At 55.5% G+C, this 19,737-nt stretch overlaps 1 protein-coding gene across 1 annotated transcript in view; it reads left to right on the top strand.

Annotated features, from left to right (window-relative positions):
• The window catches only part of RYR1 (ryanodine receptor 1), a 108,094-nt gene that overhangs the window by 58,932 nt on the left and 29,425 nt on the right, over window positions 1-19,737 (top strand). The window contains exons 58-79 of the mRNA XM_034639016.1: window positions 446-592; window positions 804-1,136; window positions 2,026-2,266; window positions 3,755-3,842; window positions 3,937-4,029; window positions 5,744-5,914; window positions 7,398-7,457; window positions 7,722-7,859; window positions 8,398-8,510; window positions 8,689-8,785; window positions 9,038-9,144; window positions 10,323-10,374; window positions 10,506-10,574; window positions 12,339-12,438; window positions 12,704-12,783; window positions 12,875-12,951; window positions 13,505-13,578; window positions 14,226-14,243; window positions 15,342-15,422; window positions 17,329-17,417; window positions 17,510-17,638; window positions 17,751-17,855. Coding sequence (XP_034494907.1) covers window positions 446-592; window positions 804-1,136; window positions 2,026-2,266; window positions 3,755-3,842; window positions 3,937-4,029; window positions 5,744-5,914; window positions 7,398-7,457; window positions 7,722-7,859; window positions 8,398-8,510; window positions 8,689-8,785; window positions 9,038-9,144; window positions 10,323-10,374; window positions 10,506-10,574; window positions 12,339-12,438; window positions 12,704-12,783; window positions 12,875-12,951; window positions 13,505-13,578; window positions 14,226-14,243; window positions 15,342-15,422; window positions 17,329-17,417; window positions 17,510-17,638; window positions 17,751-17,855 — 2,462 coding nt within the window. The remainder of the gene's footprint in view (window positions 1-445; window positions 593-803; window positions 1,137-2,025; window positions 2,267-3,754; window positions 3,843-3,936; window positions 4,030-5,743; window positions 5,915-7,397; window positions 7,458-7,721; window positions 7,860-8,397; window positions 8,511-8,688; window positions 8,786-9,037; window positions 9,145-10,322; window positions 10,375-10,505; window positions 10,575-12,338; window positions 12,439-12,703; window positions 12,784-12,874; window positions 12,952-13,504; window positions 13,579-14,225; window positions 14,244-15,341; window positions 15,423-17,328; window positions 17,418-17,509; window positions 17,639-17,750; window positions 17,856-19,737) is intronic.

The following is a 19,737-nucleotide window of genomic DNA, read 5'->3' as shown; positions in this document are numbered from 1 at the left end:
GGGCCCGGGGGGGCCCCCCCCCCCCCGCCCGCGGTGGCCATGTGGGTGGGCCCTCCTGAGCCAGGATCTCCCCTCGGAGCAAGAGCGCACTTAGGAAGCCCAGGGAGGGGCACTTGGGTGGCTCAGTCGTTAAGCGTCTGCCTTCGGTTCGAGGCGTGATCCCGGCGTTCTGGGATCGAGCCCCACATCAGGCTCCTCCGCTGGGAACCTGGTTCTTCCTCTCCCACTTCCTCTGCTTGTCTCTCTCTCACTGGCTGTCTCTGTGTCAAATAAATAAATAAAATCTTTAAAAAAAAAAAAAAAAAAAAAGGAAGCCCAGGGAAAAGGCTGCACCGGTGCCCTCGGTGGATGGCAGCCGTGCTCGGGAGAGTTCTGGGGAGAGGCCCTTCTGCGGAGACAGAGGCTGGGAGCCAGGAGCAGGCAAAGGGGGGCTGTGAGAGTTGAGTAGCCCCCTCTTCCAGGTTGCGGCCGGCCCTCGGGGAGTGCCTGGCTCGCCTGGCAGCAGCTATGCCAGTGGCGTTCCTGGAGCCCCAGCTGAACGAGTACAATGCCTGCTCGGTGTACACTACCAAGTCTCCCCGGGAACGGGCCAGTAAGTGGTGCGGGGCCAAGGCAGCTTCGGGCGTTACATTGTCCCCTGCACTGGGGTTTGGGGACAGCGTGGGCCAAAGTGGGCTCGGAGGGCTGAGGATTCCCCAGGTTGGGGGCGCTCCAGAGCTTGTAGGGAGGACCCGGTTTGTGGTGTGGACCCTGAGGTCTGGGGGCACTGGATGGGGGTGCCCTGACTCCTCCCTGCACCCCAGTCCTGGGGCTCCCCAACAGCGTGGAGGAGATGTGTCCTGACATCCCGGTGCTGGAGCGGCTCATGGCAGACATCGGGGGCCTGGCTGAGTCGGGAGCCCGCTACACGGAAATGCCGCACGTCATCGAGATCACACTGCCCATGCTGTGCAGCTACCTGCCCCGCTGGTGGGAACGCGGGCCCGAGGCACCCCCTCCTGCCCTGCCCGCTGGGGCCCCCCCGCCCTGCACGGCTGTCACCTCAGACCACCTCAACTCGCTGCTGGGCAATATCCTGCGAATCATCGTCAACAACCTGGGCATTGACGAGGCGACGTGGATGAAGCGGCTCGCTGGTGGGTCTGGGAGCAGCGGGCCCCTGAGCACTGGGCCCTTATCTGATGGTCTGAGAAGGGGATCCCGGGGCCCCTGGTTTCCTGGGAGTTGGGAGGAGTTGGAGTCTAGGTTTACTCAGGGTCAGAAGGCCAGGGGTCATCGCAAGGGGTCGGAATCTCAGGCTCATAGGGTCTGGGATGGATGGATGGGTCCTAGAAGTCCTCCAGGCTGGATTCTGAATTTCTGGAGCCTTGGGCTAGGTGAGGAGCTGGGTCAGAGGCATGGGTTCCTTATACAAAGGGTCAGAAACCCAGGTCAAGCATCAGGGTCCCTGATATGGATGGGGTTGTGGGTCAGCGGTCAAGAAATGAGTCTTTAAAGGGCTGGGATCCGTGGCTCAGAAGTTCTGTGTCAGGAATTGGGTCAATCTAGGGATTGGGGGCTGGGATCAGAGGCCAGTGTCAGAGGTCAGAGACTGGAGTAAGAAACCAGGGGTCACAGAAATCATGTAGTAAGGTAGGGTTCTGGGTCTGGGCTAAGTCAGAGGTTAAAGACTAGGGTGAGAGGTCATGGGCTAGGGTAAGGTGTCAGGTTACGATTCAGTTGTTGAGGTCAGGGGCTTCTGTCAGGTTGGGGGTCACAGGTTCAGGTCAAGGGATATGGTTGGGACCAAGGATGGGGGCTGTGTCAGAGGGGAGGGCCCGAGGTCAGGAATGGGATCAGAGGTAGAAGCTGAGGTCAGGAGGAAGGGTCAGGCTGAGTCCACAAGAGCTGCGGGGTCGGAGGTACAGGTCAGGAATCATGGGCTGGGAGCAGAGGTCAGGAGTGAGGTCAAAGGTCATAGGTCAGATGCCGGAGTTAGAGGCTGGCCGGCAGCAAGTCCCCCACACCCCCCTTTTGCTCCTGCAGTGTTCGCCCAACCCATTGTGAGCCGGGCCCGGCCTGAGCTCCTGCATTCACACTTCATCCCCACCATCGGGCGCCTGCGCAAGCGAGCAGGGAAGGTGGTGGCCGAGGAGGAGCAGCTGCGCCTGGAGGCCAAGGCCGAGGCCCAGGAGGGCGAGGTCCTGGTGAGGGACGAGTTCTCTGTGCTCTGCAGGGACCTGTACGCCCTCTACCCGCTGCTCATCCGCTACGTGGACAACAACAGGTCAGCGTGTCCCCAGCCATCCCCGTGCACAGTCAGCCTGGCCTCCCGTTTCCCCGAACCCCAGCTGACCCCCCATCTTTTGAGTGACTATTAACTTTCTCCAATTCTCACCTGAGCCCACCCAGGCTTCTGACCACCCCCCACCATTGCTTCTGGCCCACAAAGTCCAGCCCGCTGGTGTCTGCTCCCCTTTTGCTCCTTTACACCTGCTGAGTCGGAGCCCCTGGGAGGCTACCGTGTCAGCAGTAAGGAGCCCCACCTTCCCCCCACCCCCAGCACTGTCTCCAGGCCTGGGTGGATGGGGCTGTCTGATTTGCGCAGGGAGCCCAACAGTCAGGCCTTCCAACATCACTGAGACGAAGGGGAGACAGTACAGATCCGGCCAGCCTGGTTCAACCAACTGCCAACATCTCCCTAAAATCAGAAGCACTATTTAAAGAAGTATTAACTCCCAGGGGCAGCCTAATCTGGGGATAGTGAATATGTTTAAACTCCAAGTTCCATCCTGGTGGAGAAGATTTTAAAGTTGCATCAGGGCTTTGTAAGAAAAGGAGCTGTGATTGATTAGTTATGTCTGTCATGGGAGCAGATGTAGGAAGCAGTGGTGCACATTCTGGATATATCCATGCACAACCATCATTGTGCTCAGGAGGCGGGTATTGCTGTAGGGTAGGTGCCCAGGAGGAATAGCTCTTGGGCCAAAGGGCTCGAGCAAGTAAACTGTGCATTCACACAGTGGAATACTACATGGCAACAAAAATGAGCCAACCCTTGCAACACACAACATGGATGGATCTCACAAATATCAGGTTAAAAGAAGCCAGGAACATTAAAAACGGAGTACATATTCTATTGTCTATTCCTGTAACCTTCGAGAACAGACAAAAATAACTCATGTTCAGGATGAGGGTCACCTAAGGGGGGGAAAGAAGAGCGCCTGGGAGGGGCACGAAGATACTTCTGGCTTCTGGAAATGTTCTATTTCTCGACTGAATGGTGGTGGTTACGCAAGTATGTTCGCTTTGTGCTGGTCCATCAAGTTGACACTTTATGTTACGCTTCCATAAAAAAGGTAGAGATAGAAAGAAGAATCCCGGGGCGCCTGGGTGGCACAGCGGTTAAGCGTCTGCCTTCGGCTCAGGGCGTGATCCCGGCGTTATGGGATCGAGCCCCACGTCAGGCTCTTCCACTATGAGCCTGCTTCTTCCTCTCCCACTCCCCCTGCTTGTGTTCCTTCTCTCACGGGCTGTCTCTATCTCTGTCGAATAAATAAATAAAATCTTTAAAAAAAAAAAAAAAAAAGAAAGAAAGAAGAATCCCTTTTTTAAAGGAATGGTTAAGATTTTCAAATCATCCGAATGGCCAGATGACCATAGAAAACTCCATCCCTCCCATCGGATGGTCCCCTCCCCTGTGAGCTCTCTGTGAGGCATCCTCTCCTGGGGTCACTGCCCCCATCCCTCACCAACCCCCTTCATGCCCACCCAGGGCGCACTGGCTGACCGAGCCCAATCCCAGTGCCGAGGAACTGTTCAGGATGGTGGCCGAGATCTTCATCTACTGGTCCAAGTCCCACGTGAGTTCCCGCCCACTCTACCCCTCCTTGCCATGACTCTCGCTTCTCTCGCCACCGCCACCGCGGCTGATCCCAACACTGCCTCCCCCACCAGAACTTTAAGCGCGAGGAGCAGAACTTTGTGGTCCAGAATGAGATCAACAACATGTCATTTCTGACTGCTGACAACAAGAGCAAAATGGCCAAGGTGGGTGCTGTGCTCGATAGGACATAGCAGGGAGGGTGGGAGCACCCTCCAGGCCTTCCTGCCTGACCCCTTCACCCAGTCGGCCTGCCCTGTCCTGGTCACATTCCCCGCAGCTGTCACTGCACCCCATCTCCCTCCTCCTGTCTCCCCATCTCCCTCCTCCCCACTCTCTCCTCATTTCCCTCTTCTCCCACCTTTCCCCTCCTCCATCTCCCTCCACTCCATGTCCTCCTCTCCCATGTCTTTCCTCATATCCCCGTTATCCCATATCCCCCCTCTCCTCTCCCTTTTTACCTCTCAGAACCGCCCTCATCAGGGTCCTAAAGAACAAACCTACCCACCCGAGTCAGGGTCTGGGAACGCCCAGCTAGGGACGCATCTCGGGCTGGGGCAGGGGAGTTGGGTAGGGCCCACTTGGAGTTGGGCCTGGGGTTCTCTGAGGGACTGGGGTAACCCTTCTTGTCTCTGTCTGCAACCTGATGAAGCAGGCGGGAGATGTACAGGTCAGCCCCATGTCTGGGACCTTCCGCATGCCTCTTGGCTTAATACCCTCTCCTCCCCCTCGCCCCAGCTCGGCATCTCCCTGCCCCCCGTTCCTCACCCCTCATCCTTGGCTCCCAGCCCCCAGCCTTTTTCTCTCCCGCCGTCCCTGCCCCCATCCATTTGGTTCCCAATGCTCAGCTTTTGGCAATTTAACTTTTTTTTTTAATTTGTTTAAAAAAAAAAGAACAAAAACACTTCTGAGCTTTCCTCAAAGCATTGTGGTCTGGGGTCACGGGGAATGGGAATAGGGTGGGCCAGGCACGTGCATGGTTGGGTTTAAGGCTTGGGCTCTGGAACCAGATAGACTTGGGTTCAGATCCTGACTCTTGGCAGTTGGCTGTGCGACCTTAGTCAAGTGTCTTATTCTTTGAGCCTCGAACGGCATCTGGCCAGTGGCCCCCTGCCCCAGGGCTCTGCGAGGACCCAGTGGGGTGCTGCATGTGTGGCCCCAGCAGTGCCTTGTCACATACATGGGCCCTGCTCTGTACTGCCAGCCAGGATGGATATGGCCAGATGCTTGTCACTGGGGCTTGTCAAAGCTTGTCACTGGGGCTTCTCTTTGGCATGACTGGGGTGGCCTTGGCCCCAGGTCTGCACCCAAGGCTCCAGAACATGGCTGTGGGACTCTGTGCCCCGTGTTTCTGCTTCCAGATCATTCTGGATCTCTCTTCCATCTTCTGTCTCCCCGTCTCCTTGTCTGTCTCCGTCTCTCAGTATCTCTTTTTCTTCCAACTTCTTTTGTCTCTTGAGGCTCTTTATGGTTCTGCATCTTTCTTTCATTCTTTTCTTGGGAACTCACTCTTGGGATATAAAGTGTCAGGTTGTGTGTGTTGTGGGGGAGGGGAGGTACTGAAGTCGTTAAGGGATTCTGGAAGAGACTGCCAGAAGTTGAAAAAGGCCTGGCATTTGGGGGAGATCTGGAAGGGATTGGGATAGAGGTTGGGCATGTGGGCTAGATAGAGGCTTGGGTGAGGGTCTAAGGGTGAGGGCTGGGGGCCTGATGTGAAAGATCAGCAAGGTCTGGGGTGGAAACTGATCTGGGCCCTGAGAGGGGGGAGGGGATGCCTGGCACCCAAGCTGTGGACTGGAGGGTAGACAGTGTCAGGGGCCGGGGCCAGGGCCTGGGGCCAGGCTGGGAGTTGGGCTGGTGCTGAGCCCCCTGTCCCCACAGTCAGGCGGCTCGGACCAGGAGCGCACCAAGAAGAAGCGCCGCGGGGACCGGTACTCTGTACAGACGTCCCTGATTGTGGCCACGCTCAAGAAGATGCTGCCCATCGGCCTGAACATGTGTGCACCCACGGACCAGGAACTCATCGCACAGGCCAAGAACCGCTATGCCCTGGTGCCTGCACCGCCCCATGATGGGAACCTGCCAGTGCCTGACCCCACACCCCACCAAGCCCCTGGGGCTCTCCTGAACCCCCAGGATCCCACTGGGAGCCCTCCCCAGGACCGTGAGGACTCACGGGTTCCCCTAGGATGTCCTGAGCTTTCCCCCAGGTTCCTGAGGACCCCTCTCAGGATACTTCCAGAACCCTGGGACCTAAGAACCCTAACTGGAACCCCGCTGAAACTCAGGAATACCATTAAGACCTCTGGGACCCAAGGACCGTATTGAGCCTTCAAGGGCCCTACCGAACACCGCCCCCCACCAGGACCCTGAGGGCCCCACCGAGACACCATGAGCCCCCTGAAACTCCTCTGAGTCCTCCACCAGGACCTCCCAAAACTCCTTGGGAACCATCGAGTCCCCTGTCATCCCACTGGCTCTCCCCTGAACCTCTGGGCCCCACTGAGCTCTCCAGCTCATCACCTTTTTCCCTCCGGACCCTGGTGGCCCCACCCTGTGGACTCTGTTGATACCCAACAGAGCCCCCAAAAACTCAGGTTCCAGTGAGCACTCTGTGATCCTAAGTAGCCCCCCAGGATCCTAATGGCCCCTTCCCCAGCACCACACCCAAGCCTCTGATGCATTAGGATTCCTGAGATCAGTTGATCCCGCCATCCTCCCCCAACACTCTTAAGTCCTCTGAGACTCTAAGGAGGTTTCCCAGGATCCCACTTGCCCTTTGTATGGGATAACAACCCCATCCTTGTCAGCCTTAGGGATCTTAAGAATCCTTCAGGACCCTGCTAAGCTCCCTGACAAACTATTAACCCCTCTGGGGCCTTGAAGACCACTGACTCCCCCTGGTATAACAAACACCCCCTTTCCTGGAACCATAAAGACTCCTTCCCTCAGGACTTCAAGCTCCCCATAGGACCTGTTGAGTCTTGCCAAGAACCCAAAGAGCCCTCCAGGGTCCCCCTGACCCCTCAACTTGGTCTTTGAGGGTCCCTCTCTCCTGGGGCTCTAAGGAATCCCCCCTACTGACCCCTCCTTTGGCTCCACGGAAATCCCGCTGGTGACTTGATCTGTCTGATCCCCCACAACCTCTGCTGATCTTGCCGTTTCCCTTATAACCCCCTCACCTCTGATCTTCACAAACTCGCTGCCCATCTCCCAGCCCCACTTTGACCCTCCTCTGACCCCCAATCATCCATTGGTGGCCTTATTTGACCTTCGAGAACATTCTCTCATCACTCCCTACCTCCTCTCACACTCCAAGGCCCCTCTAATCCTTACTGTCTCTTCAAGGTGCATCTGTGGCCTCTAGGACTCCCTTCTGACCATTCCTGACCTTTGGACCCTTACAGTTTCTCCCAGAATTCACCCACCCACACACACACCAGCTGCTGGGGTGATGGGCCTGGAAGGGAAAGGGATGTGGGTTAAGGAGGACGCTGGGCCATCGGAGTGACCCAGCCTGGCGATGTCTCCCCAGAAAGACACAGACGAGGAGGTCCGGGAATATTTGCAAAACAACCTTCACCTCCAGGGAAAGGTACCTTCCTTCATCTGCAAACGAAAGGGGCGTAGGATAATAGCAACTGTGATAGCCAAGTACACTTACTCTGTACCAGGCATTGAAAGAGGGACCTTCACTTGTACTCACCTGCTGAATCGTCACAGCACAGAAAGGGGGGGGCAGGGGCAGCCAGAGAAGCCCACCTCGCGCACGGAGGGGCCCTTAGAGGAGCCGGCTGGGGAGCGGGGAGCCGGCCGGGGAGGGACACTCACGCCGGCTGCCTGTCCTTCCTCCCCTCAGGTCGAAGGCTCCCCTTCTTTGCGCTGGCAGATGGCCCTGTACCGGGGCCTCCCGGGCCGCGAGGAGGAAGCCGATGACCCCGAGAAAATCGTGCGCAGAGTCCAGGAAGTGTCTGCGGTGCTCTACCACCTGGAGCAGGTGGCTGGGGCGGGAGGGGTCTCACCGGGGAGTGGCCGAAGCTTGGGTCTCTGGGCGGGGCAAGGGTCGGGCCTCGGTCTGTGGGCGGGGTCTCAGGAGGACGCTTGGGTCTCCGGGCGGGGCCTGGACGGAACCTGGGGTTTAACCGGAGGCTTAGAATGGAATCTTGGATCTAGGGCAGGACCTGGCGCTTAAATCTTGGGCCTAGGGGCGGGGCCAGGGACGGAATTTGGGATCTAGCGCGGAGCTTGGTGAAGACGCCTTGACTCTGGGCAGGGCTGTGGGTGGGTCTTGGGATGGTGGCGGACGTGGATAATGACCCTGGACCTGTGGGCGGGGCTTAGGAAAGACACTTCGGTATGGAAGAAAGGCCTAGGTGCGAACCTTGACTCTGTTGGTACAGCCAGCGTGTTCCTCCGGCCCCGTGAGTCGGGCCTGAATTTGGGCCTGGACAAGATGGGCAGTTTCGTCCCGCTCCTGGGAGTGGGGATCAGGTCAGGGGCAGAGTTTGGGGACTTGACAGATTGCCGCCCCCCAGATTGAGCACCCCTACAAATCCAAGAAGGCCGTGTGGCACAAGCTCCTGTCCAAGCAGCGCCGCAGGGCGGTGGTTGCCTGTTTCCGCATGACCCCCCTGTACAACCTGCCCACGTAAGACCCCCAGGGAAGAGGGAGGCTTGAGGGGCGGTGGAGAAAGGGTAGCTGAGGAGGCGGGAGGAGGGGGCGCCACCACGATGGGGTCTGGGTGGGGAAGGTAGATGTGGGGGAGGACGGAGGAGGCGTGGGATGGGAGACGGTCTCCGGGACGCCACACACCTCTCCCCTGCAGGCACCGGGCCTGTAACATGTTCCTGGAGAGCTACAAGGCCGCGTGGATCCTGACTGAAGACCACAGTTTTGAAGACCGCATGATCGACGACCTTTCAGTGAGCTGGGGCCTGCCTGGGAGTGGAGAGGGCGGGGCTGGATAGGGCTGGGGGCCTAGCTTGCCGTCTGCACGCTTCCGGGGGTCGCTCTTCACACTGAGGGGTACCGGAAAGGTGGCCCCGGCTTGGTCAGAGACAAAGGGGGGTGCAACGTGTGGGGGCAGAAAAAAAATCTAGCCCAGCAGGGCAATGGCAGGGGGAGACAGGAGGGGATTCTAGAAACCCCTTTCCCAAGCCCCACCCCTCCCCCAGAAAGCTGGGGGGCAGGAGGAGGAGGAGGACGAGGTGGAGGAGAAGAAGCCTGACCCCCTGCATCAGCTGGTCCTGCACTTCAGCCGCACGGCCCTGACCGAAAAGAGGTGAGGACCCTTCCTATGGCCCGGGAAGGGATCTGCATCCTCCCAGCCCCTGCGACAACCTCCCTGTTCCTCAAGATGGGCCCTCTGTGTCCTAGGGGAGCCCCACAGCTGATCCTTCAGTGTCCCTTTCCCCGGACAGGGCCACTGTGTCCCATTGTGTAGGCTGAGCACTTCGCGAGCCAGCTCTTCCGAAGAGCTCGCATCAGAGGGGCTATCGATTGAAGCTATGCTGGGTAAAGTGTCTTGCTCAAACAAAATCAGTAAATTATGTGGAGAAAAGCAGCATAGTATAGCAAATTTCCGATAAGATGGATTGCTTGACTTCCAGACAGAACTACAGGCCAGGTGGAAAAAAGGAGAAAGGCTTTTTTTCCCCCTTCTCTAACCAAGATCAAGATCTTTTTATCCAAAAGAGGGCGCTCTCCTCGGCGGGCTTCCGCACAGATCCCATTGGCCAGAATTCTGACATCAGGCCACAACCAGCTACAACGGAGACTGGGACACCGAGGTCCTGTTTTCCATCCTTTGGAAAGCCAGGACTCTGGAGTTCAATTATGCAGGCATGAATCACAGCACAAGCCGTGTGGCTTGGCCCAGAAGGATCTTTGTGCTTCAGTTGACTTTTCTGTAAAATGAGGCTAGTAATAGATCTGCCTGTCTAATCCTGTCTTACAATAATGGGATTATTGTGAGGATTAATTCGTTAAGACCTATAGGAAGCACTTAGAACAGGAACCGACCTAGAGTAAACACTCAACAGGTGTTGGCCACTACTATTATTATTCCTGTTATCACGGAGACCCAAGAGGGTGGTTGGTCATAGTTGTCAAATAAGCCAACAGCAGATGGCTCCAGGTGCGGAGCACACTATTTTAGCAACCCCAGTGGAAAGGGAGCAGCTCTACCAATGGCTCCAGCAAAACTCCCAGAATGAATTCCAGTGGACCCCCATGAAGCAGAGGACCATTTCGTCCGTATTGCTGGGGCCAAGCTGATTGAATGTGCTGATTGGCTCAGCCTCGATCACACGCCCTCTCTGGCAATGGACGGTGGACCCTCCCACAACCACACAGCCTGAGCATGGAGAGGGGCGGCTCTCCAAAGCGAAACTGGAAGCGGTTATAGGATGGGGGTCCTCCCCACTGGGCTCTGACCATCTCCCCCTCTTACTTGCTCAGCAAACTGGACGAGGATTACCTGTACATGGCGTATGCCGACATCATGGCAAAGGTGAGGCCCTGCCCCCACCCAGGGCAAGTTCCCTTCTCCCCTGCTGCAATGCCCGTCTACTGAGAGGGCTGGGGGTGAGCTAGGGGAGCTCCTCTGTTCGCCATCGTCCCTAACTGATGCCCCATCCCCAGAGCTGCCACCTGGAGGAGGGAGGGGAGAATGGCGAAGCTGAAGAGGAGGAAGTGGAGGTTTCCTTCGAGGTAGGTGGGGTCAGGAGGTCACTGAGGAAAGGGCTAAGGGAGCCTGGTTTCAGTCATACCCTGTTCCTGCAGCCTGTGTTCACCCAGTAGTGTTGTGGGCCCAGCCGTGCGCTGGGTAATGTTGGGGACACAGCTATGACTGTGACACATAAATCAACCAGACAGCAACAGTAAAGACTGTTCACCATGCTGATAAGGGAAGCTCAGGCAAAGTGGGCAAGGCAGGATAGGGGAGGCACAGGCAGGTGGGTGAGGGCTGGGAATCCAGAGAAGCTCAGGGGGACACTGGGGGATGTTCAGGGGGCTATGGAAGCCAAAGCAAGGGGCTTGACCCAGCCTTTGGGGGGTGGGTGGTGTCAGGGAGGGCTTCTCAGAGGAGGGGATGTGTGAGCAGGAGGATAAAAGGAGTGTGCCAGATGAAGAAAAGGAGAAAGGTGTTCCAGGTAGGGGGAACAGCATATGCAAAGGCCAGGCAGTGAGAAAGGGCTGGTAAACACACAGTTAACCCATCCATTCATCACTTAGGCAGTCAGCAAGCACTTCCCCAGGTTTCTTAACCTTTTTTGTGCCTAGGTCTTTTTTGGCATCTGGTGCAGCCTCTCTTAGAATCATGTTGTTGTTTTTTAAGATTTTATTTATTTTTTGGGGGGGGCACATGTGGAGGAGAGGGTCAGGGGGAGAGGGAGAAGCAGACTCCCTGCTGAGGGTAGAGCCTGACGCGGAACTGGATCCCAGGACCCTGGGATCATGACCTGAGCCGAAGGCAGACGCTTAACTGACTGAGCCACCCATGCGCACATCTTAGAATCATGTTTTTAAATGTGTAAAATGAATTCATAGTGGAGGAAACAAGCGTATTGAAATAGTTATAAAAATATTTTAAAAATTTGTAATTACAGGGGCGCCTGGATGGCTCAGTCAATTAAGTGTCCAACTCTGATCTCAGCTCAGGTCTTGATCTCAGGGTTGTTGAGTTCAAGCCCTGTGCTAGGCTCCACGCTTAACAAAATGCATACTACAGTAATAGCTGCCCTTCTTTATTCATCCATCAAATGCCGCGATCTCATGGTGGGTCCAGTAGTTGTAGTAACTGATGAGTAGAAGTGATGAACATAAGCAGTATGTCAAGATGGCTGCAAACATAATGTGCTACAGAAACATCCGTGCTTATCGGCGACTCACCATGGGTTCTGCTAATATTCCTAAGATTTATGGCCTCGTCCTTAATGGAAGGAAATGCTATGTATAAGTCACAGGGCGGTAAACATAAAAACAGAATTTTTTCCCTACCCAAGTTCACAGACCTCCGACCTCCTAGATTTTTTTAAAAGATTTTTTATTTTATTTTTATTTTTTAAAAGATTTTATTTATTTATTTGCCAGAGGGAGAGAGAGAGAGAGAGCGCACATGCAGGGGGAGTGGCAGGCAGGGAGCCCGATGTGGGACTCGATCCCAGGACCCTGAGATCATGACCTGAGCCGAAGGCAGACGCTCCACTGACTGAGTCACCCAGGCGCCCTGACCTCCTAGATGTTATCTTTTGACCCCTTGGAGGTCCACGGGCCCAGGTTAAGATTGTTTCATGGTTTCATGTCTGGTCCCGCGCTGAGCGCGAGAGACATACAGTGGACTTCAGCGCCGGGGGATAGAGGGAGCTCCCAACGAAAGGAACGAGCCAGCGGATGTGGCTGGAGCAGGGAGGGGGGAAGGCTGGGCTGGTGAGCCTGGACTCACTGGGCCCCGTGGGCCCGGCCCTGGCGCAGGAGAAAGAGATGGAGAAGCAGAGGCTCCTGTACCAGCAGGCGCGGCTGCACAACCGGGGAGCCGCCGAGATGGTACTCCAGATGATCAGCGCCTGCAAAGGTGCCTTCCCACGGGCACCGCCCCCAGCCCACCATCTCCCGGGGACCCCGCACCACACTCTCCCACCCCGTTCGCCTGTGCCTCACGCCATCCCTTGCACGTGNCCCCCCCCCCCCCGCCTTGCAATTTCTCACTCTTCCTCCCTCCGGGCACACGGCGCCACCCCCTTCTCCCACATACCCGGGGGTGGCCGTTGGCTGGCGGGTGGAGAACACGGCTCCCAAACTGAGCCAGCCGTCTCGTGCCCCACCCCCACCCCCTCCAGGAGAGACGGGCGCCATGGTGTCCTCCACCCTGAAGCTGGGCATCTCCATCCTCAATGGAGGCAATGCGGATGTGCAGCAGGTAACAGGAGAAGGGACTTGGGAGGAGGCCAAGAGGGGTGGAGGCTCCCCTGTGACTCCCACTTCCCTTGCCCCTCCCGCCTCCTCTGTAGAAAATGCTGGATTATCTGAAGGACAAGAAGGAAGTGGGCTTCTTCCAGAGTATCCAGGCACTGATGCAGACGTGCAGGTAGGGGCTAGAGGGTATCTCGCAGTTAAGCCATTTGGTGTGGCTGGGGCCCTGCCCCTGGTCCCACCTCCAGGAACAGAGACCTACTCAAAGGAGCTCAAATGCCGGAGAGGCGATTATAGCAATAATAAGAGGCTCTAAGAATGGATAGCTGAAACCAGAAGGTTGTAGCGAATTCAGGGGGCCCTCAGGCAGCAGGGCATTGGGGCTCTCTCTGATGACCCCCATTCATGTGACTACTGCTGTCTGCCTTTGTTCTCTTCTGCCAGCTGACTTTCCTTTCCCCTCTGAAGCTTTTGCTAACAGAGGGTTTCTGTTTCCTCCTGATTCCACCTTGTGCCTCTTCATCTCAGCCCCATCTTAGCCCCACCTCGCTTGAGAGCGCCTGCCACGTGGCTTCTCCCAATTCTGTTTCTGCTTCTTCTTGATTTCAGCTCATGCATGGTTTACTGTGACTCTCTGCCCAATATGGGGGGGGGTGTGTGTGCTGCAGGGCTCTGGAAGAGTGGGGCAGAGGCCTTAGCCCATCTTCCCCCATCTTTCTTTCTCCCAGCGTCCTGGATCTCAACGCCTTCGAGAGACAGAACAAGGCAGAGGGGCTGGGCATGGTGAACGAGGATGGAACTGGTGAGGCCCTCTCTTGGGCTTCCATCCCCTGGGACATCCTCTTCCTTCGGGATCGCCCCCTCGCCCACATTGCCCAGAGCTCCCTTCCTCCAAGACACCCACCCTCACCTGCGACCATCCCCAAGCCCAGCCCCTCCCCCATGTGGTGGTCCCCAGTCCTGCCCCCACATTCCTCCAGGGTCTCCCTCCTCAGGGTCCCCATCCCTGGCTGTCCTTTCGTCCTGTGTTCCCCCCCCCCATCACCACACGACCCGGCCCTCCACATGCCCCAAGTCTCCCACCCTGGTTGCTGTTCTCATTAATGTCCCTAATCCGGGTTCATTGCGTCTCCTCTTTGCCGTGTTGTGACGTGTCTAACTTTTCTGCCCTGAACCTCGCCTCCTGCCTCTCCACCTCTGCCTGTCCATCTCTCTTTCTCTTCCCTCTTCTTTCTCCCTCTCTCCGCTTTTACCCCCATTTCCTACCCTTGCTCGGTTCTATCTGGCTCCTTATCGCTCTGATTCTCTGTGGTCGTTCCTCTCTCCGTGTTGATGTCTTTGTCCCTGACTGTGTCACTGTTTTTCTGTGCCTGTTTCTCTGTCTCCTTCCTGTCTCTCTTTTTCCCTCTTTTCTCCTGCTTCCTCCTCCCATCCTGTTGGCTGCCCCAGTCATCAACCGCCAGAACGGTAATTCCCCCAGCCCGTTCCCCTTGCTGTGCTACTGCACCCCTCCCTTCTAACTCCCAACCGCCCCCTCCACCTGGGCGCTGAGGATCTGGGGCATCCAGGGAGGGAGGAACCCTTCAGTGAGGCGCCATGCCCGCAGAAAGTCTGGAGCCGGAGACCAAGATTCGGGTCCCAGATTAGCCACGAACAACTGGAGACTGTGACCAAGTCTCTTACCTTCTATAAGCCTGTTTCCCCGCGTGTAAAAGAGAAGCTAGAAAAGATGGCAAGGATCCTTTTCCAGCTAGATGTTCTCAGACTTCCGGACCCAGATTCGCAGTCCCTGGGTGGGGTAATCCCCACTCCTACCTACCCTGCTCTCTGCGTGCCCGCGACCCCAGCTTGGCCAAGCCTGCGGTTCCCATCCGCCAACCGGATTGGTTGCCCCCAGCATCCACTCTGATTGGCGTGCCCGCCTCCTCTGCGCCTGCTCTGGTTGGCCCATTCCTGTCTAGCCTCCCTCTCTCTCTCTTCCCTCCGCCAGAGCCCGCGGTGATTGGCTTCTTTCAGATGCCCATTCGGATTGGCCCATGTTTACACACCTCCCCCTGCATCTCCTGGATTGGCTGCTTTCAAGGCATCTGAGCCAATTGGCTGGCTGTCGATCCCACTCCCTGCCCAATCCCGTCCTGCTCAGAGCCTTTGCGTGAAAGTGACTCCAATCCCCTTAATCCACTAACCCCGCGCGCCCGAGGCCCTGGATGGGGGCTAAGGGAGATACCAGCCACCTGAACCTCAGCTGGGTTGGCAGACATTCCCAGACGTCATCCAAGTGGTGACGTCAGAGGGGCACTGATGTTTAGAAAGATGCTTGAGGCCCCAGCTTCATGACTCAGGGCCGCTCAGGTCTTCATCTGCTGCTGACTCTGAAGCTCGGTCTCCCCGGTGTCGTTGGTGTCCATGGCCCTCACAGCTCTTTGAAGTGGTGGCTGCGCCTCCCTGCGCATCCGTGCTTTGTGCATGCGTGTGCAGTGTGCAAGGGCTGTGTGCATGCGTGTGCTCTGTCCTGGCGTGTCTGACCCCTTCTGGGCCCTGTCCCCCTCTCCCCCCCCCCACCAGGAGAGAAGGTCATGGCAGATGATGAATTCACCCAAGACCTGTTCCGATTCCTACAATTGCTCTGCGAGGGGCACAATAATGGTGAGGAGGAGGGGTGGGTGGAAGGGTAGGTGGAGAGGAGGCCAAGGTTTGGGGTCAGTCTGCAAGGGTTGCCTGAGCTCATCTCCTGGCCCCCCACCCCTTACCGGTGGTGGTCTCACCACCCAACCTTGACCCAATTGTCCGTCATCCTTCCTTTTCAGCCATTATCAAGCCCTGTCCACCCACCTTCCTAAATCCCTCTCGAGTTTCTGCACTCTAGCCACTTTGCTTTACTTGCACTTCTGGCCAGTCCAAAGTCCCGAAAACCAATTTGGCCCCAGATCGATGTGAGCAGCGGAGGAGCACCTAGCCACACGCCAGTATTCCCCATTGGCATTTAGCAGCAGCGGGCCAAAGTTGCGTGAATGTGGTAGCTTTCCATACTTTGGTTCTGCAGAGGGGGGCAGGAAATCACACAGCGTTTTAAAATGAATGTATTAGAATCACGTCTTAATTTTGCTTAAAAAATACTTTGCCAGGAGGAAGGCCTTACAGATTCCTTCCCAACTTAAACAAGAGTTTCCCCCAACTTTTGTTCTGGTGTAGGCTGTTTCGGCAGATCAAGGATGACCCAGCAAGCTAAGGAAACACATCACTAATGAGAACATATAACCCCGTGCGGCACAGGTAGCCCCCAGCGTGGAAGGGACAGTCAGAATTCTGTACGACAAACATTCTACCCAAGGCCGTTTCCTATAACAAACATGCAGAGTCTCAGAGTTGTGGTTATCACACATAGCAGGTGATTGTGAAACCACAGACTGCCCAGAAACTAACCTTCGTCACAAGGACAGGAGTAATCATAAATCTAACTTCCACAGAATCTGCACCCCATTTGGCTGGTGTTCATTACAGTAAACTCACCTGTAAATTTCTTTACACTCTCCTCTGTTTCATCTTCACTCCTCTGTTAGTGGATAAAGCATGATCCGTTGCTTTACATTCTCAAACACTCTAATAGCCACAACTGGTTCTTCTTCAAGGTTTGTGAAATACCATCGTGCCACGGGACTAGGGTTTTCTCTCTTTAATTGTAACTAGGGTGGAATCAGTCTTTGGGGTTTTCAATGAATTTTATTCCCTAGATCTCTGATTTCTTGGAAACAAGAATGTTCTAACGGGTGGAATTCCTCTCTCCTACCAAATTTGCAATCCAGTCCTCTGCATAAATTTGTAGGTTCATTAACCAGCCCAATCACATAAATATTTGAAATAGTTTTCAAATCTCAGATACTTTGCATGTCTTGAGTATTTGGTACCATTCAAAACGGACAAAAGGTTTGTCTATTATACACGTTCATGGCCATGTTCTCAGTTGACAGGGCTCTTTACAGGAGAGGGGAGCTGTATATGTACGCATTTAGGCGTAGTAAATGCTCAATAAACGTGTAGTACCAAAGAGTAAGTGGCCAATCTTCATCTCACATTAGCATATAGTATATGCTCAATAAATATATATTAAATGAATGAACAAAAGAAATGGCAGATGCTTATCGCTTCTGGCTTTGGGCAGGTGCTCAGTAAGTATTTGTTGGATAAATGAATGAATAAATAACCAATCTTCCATCTCCCCCATCACATAGTAGGCATTCAATAGAAACTTTTGGAAACAAATGGAAGACTGAACCTCCATTTTCCCCTGCTACACTGTAGGTGGTCAAGAAACAAATTTGGGGGGAAAATGAATGACTAAATGACTGACCCTCCACCATATTTGGCACGTAGTAGGCCCTCAGTCATAAATGAATAAAGGATCTTCCCCTTCCTCTGACACACAGTAGGTACTCGATAAAGACTACATAAACTAACAATGACGATTTATGCCTTTGGAGTCCAACAGGCACTCAACAAACACTGACTGCACACTGTAGAGTCTTGATGAATGTATGACTTTTCATCTTCCTAGATTTCCAGAACTACCTACGGACACAAACGGGGAACACAACTACTATCAACATTATCATCTGCACAGTGGACTACCTTCTGCGGCTGCAGGTGAGGACGTGAGGCCGTCCAGGTGTGGCCCGGCTCGGGGCTGTGGGGCCCTGGTTGGCCCAGCGCCCCTTCACACCCCGTCGGCCCCCCAGGAGTCCATCAGCGACTTCTACTGGTACTACTCGGGCAAGGAGGTCATTGAGGAGCAGGGCAAGAGGAACTTTTCCAAGGCCATGTCGGTCGCAAAACAGGTGTTCAACAGCCTCACCGAGTACATCCAGGTAGGGCCCGCCCGCTGGGGCGGGGCGAGGCGCTCTGTACCCCCCCCCCGCCCCCAACCTCCGCAGACCTCCGCGCCCTCCCGGTGCTCACTGCAGCCCTCTTGCCCCCCAGGGCCCCTGCACCGGGAACCAGCAGAGCCTGGCGCACAGCCGCCTCTGGGACGCCGTGGTGGGATTCCTGCACGTGTTTGCCCACATGATGATGAAGCTCGCTCAGGTTCGGGCCCCTCTGTTCAGCAAGCTGTTTCCGGGCATCCCCCAAGTAGCCCATTTCCAAGGCAGTTTCGCACCCAAGTCCTCCCTGCATGTTCCAGACGAGTTCCCTCAGGGTGGCCAAATCCATCGTCCTTCTGGATTGGCTCTCTGCGTGACCCCGCCTCCTCCTCTGCCACACTTCCATTGGTCTGATGTGTAGGCCCCGCCCCCGCCAGTCGGGAGTTCCTCTATGATTGGTTGGTGTTCTTGTCTCTCCGAAGAGGTCCTCTTCCATTCTGACAACCCTGGGGGTAGAAAGGGGGCAGTGTTCTAGATCAGGGGCTGGGACTGAAGGAGTGTTTTGTTTCTTTATTCTGCCTGCGTCAGATGACGCCCATCTCGGGCATCCATGATGTAAGGTCCCTGTCGAGTCCTTCTCCCGTTTCTAGAATCCTGTGCTCCCCTTTCCCTAGCAGCCCCCGCCCCTTTGCAGCCTGGTCAGCGTCTCGTGAACACCTTGTCCGTTTGCTCTGCTTCTGTCTGGTAAACGTATTCAAGGCTGCACCATCCACAGCCTGAACGCCATAAATGCCACAGCTTTCCAGCAGATGGCACTATTCTGTCTACTGTATTCTAATTTCCCAGCAGGAAGCGTCTGGAGGAAGGGGAGCCTTTCTCTAGTTACTCAAAGGTGCCACAGGGGCTGGCAGAAATCCTGTCTGGTGTCATCTGACTCTTTGAAAGGAGTTGAACTTGGAAGTTGTGTTGTTGGTGTGATCTTAAACGTCTAGAGAATACTGGTGTTTTAGTGTAGAGTTCCAAATCCTGCCCTGTTAATTCATCAGCCAAGGCCTTAGATTGCACGGGCTGGAAATCCAATGCAAAGTGGTGGCTTAAGGCGGGAAAAAGAAGTTATCAGTTCACATCAGAGATCCAGAGCCTAGAGTGATGTCAGCAGAAAGTCTGTCTTCTCTCTGGCTTCATTCTCAAGCAGCCTCTCACACGGGCTGCAAAAACGGTGCCCCAGGGTTCTATGCACCCCACTAACTGCTCCAGAGAGCAGGGGACCCCTTTTTTATGGAAGCTCCGACTTGAAATTCTCTCTGATTGGACTGTTGAGACACATGCTCATCCCTGAGCCAATCACCGTGGCCAGGGGAAAGAGAGCTCTGATTGGCCAGATCTGGTCATACACCCACCCCTGAAACCAGGAAAGTGGGTTAGCCCGGCTCGATGTGAGAGCGCAGTTGTCACGCCACTCAGGGTGCTGGCTCTTGCATCGCCTGCAGAGACACACCACAGACACCCATCCAGATTAGGGTCTTGAGGTTCTGGTATGTTGGGATCTTAGAGTCAGAATGCCGAGCTTTGGAACTGTGTTAGAATTAGAATCAGCAACTCTAGATGGAGCGTTGGGGTAGAGGAGCCTTCCGTGCCATTTATCTGGTATCCTTCCCCCTCCTCCGCTGTATCGGGTAGAACCAGATGAGATGGCCACTCGGTGGGTCAGAAATGCTCGCGTGCTGGCAGCGTTATGTGGCTCAGCCTAATACACATAGGGACCGTGAGCCAGAACTCTGACCGTGTAGGCAGCTCCTGCAGGCCCTACATGAGGCACTGTGACAGGGGAGGCGGTGTGCCCCCACATCCTCCCCAAATTGTTTACCGAAAGGCACGCGGCTGAGTCCTCCAGCCTTTCCCCTGAACCCAGAGTCTGGCTTTTTCCATCGCACATTCATTCAGCAAACATACGTCAAGCGCCTACCATAAGCCCCAAGCTTCTGCCCTCCCAATCCCCCTCGTCCGCCAGCTCTTGCCCCCACATATCACCTGTTGAGCCTGCTTCCCCCAGAGTCCCAGCCCCACCCCCACAATCTTGTCTCTCTGCCCCCTTCCCCTGCTTC

The sequence above is a fragment of the Ailuropoda melanoleuca genome, chromosome 12, assembly GCF_002007445.2.
Source record: "Ailuropoda melanoleuca isolate Jingjing chromosome 12, ASM200744v2, whole genome shotgun sequence".
Lineage (NCBI taxonomy): Eukaryota > Metazoa > Chordata > Mammalia > Carnivora > Ursidae > Ailuropoda > Ailuropoda melanoleuca.
This window is presented reverse-complemented; position numbering and strand designations above follow the sequence as displayed.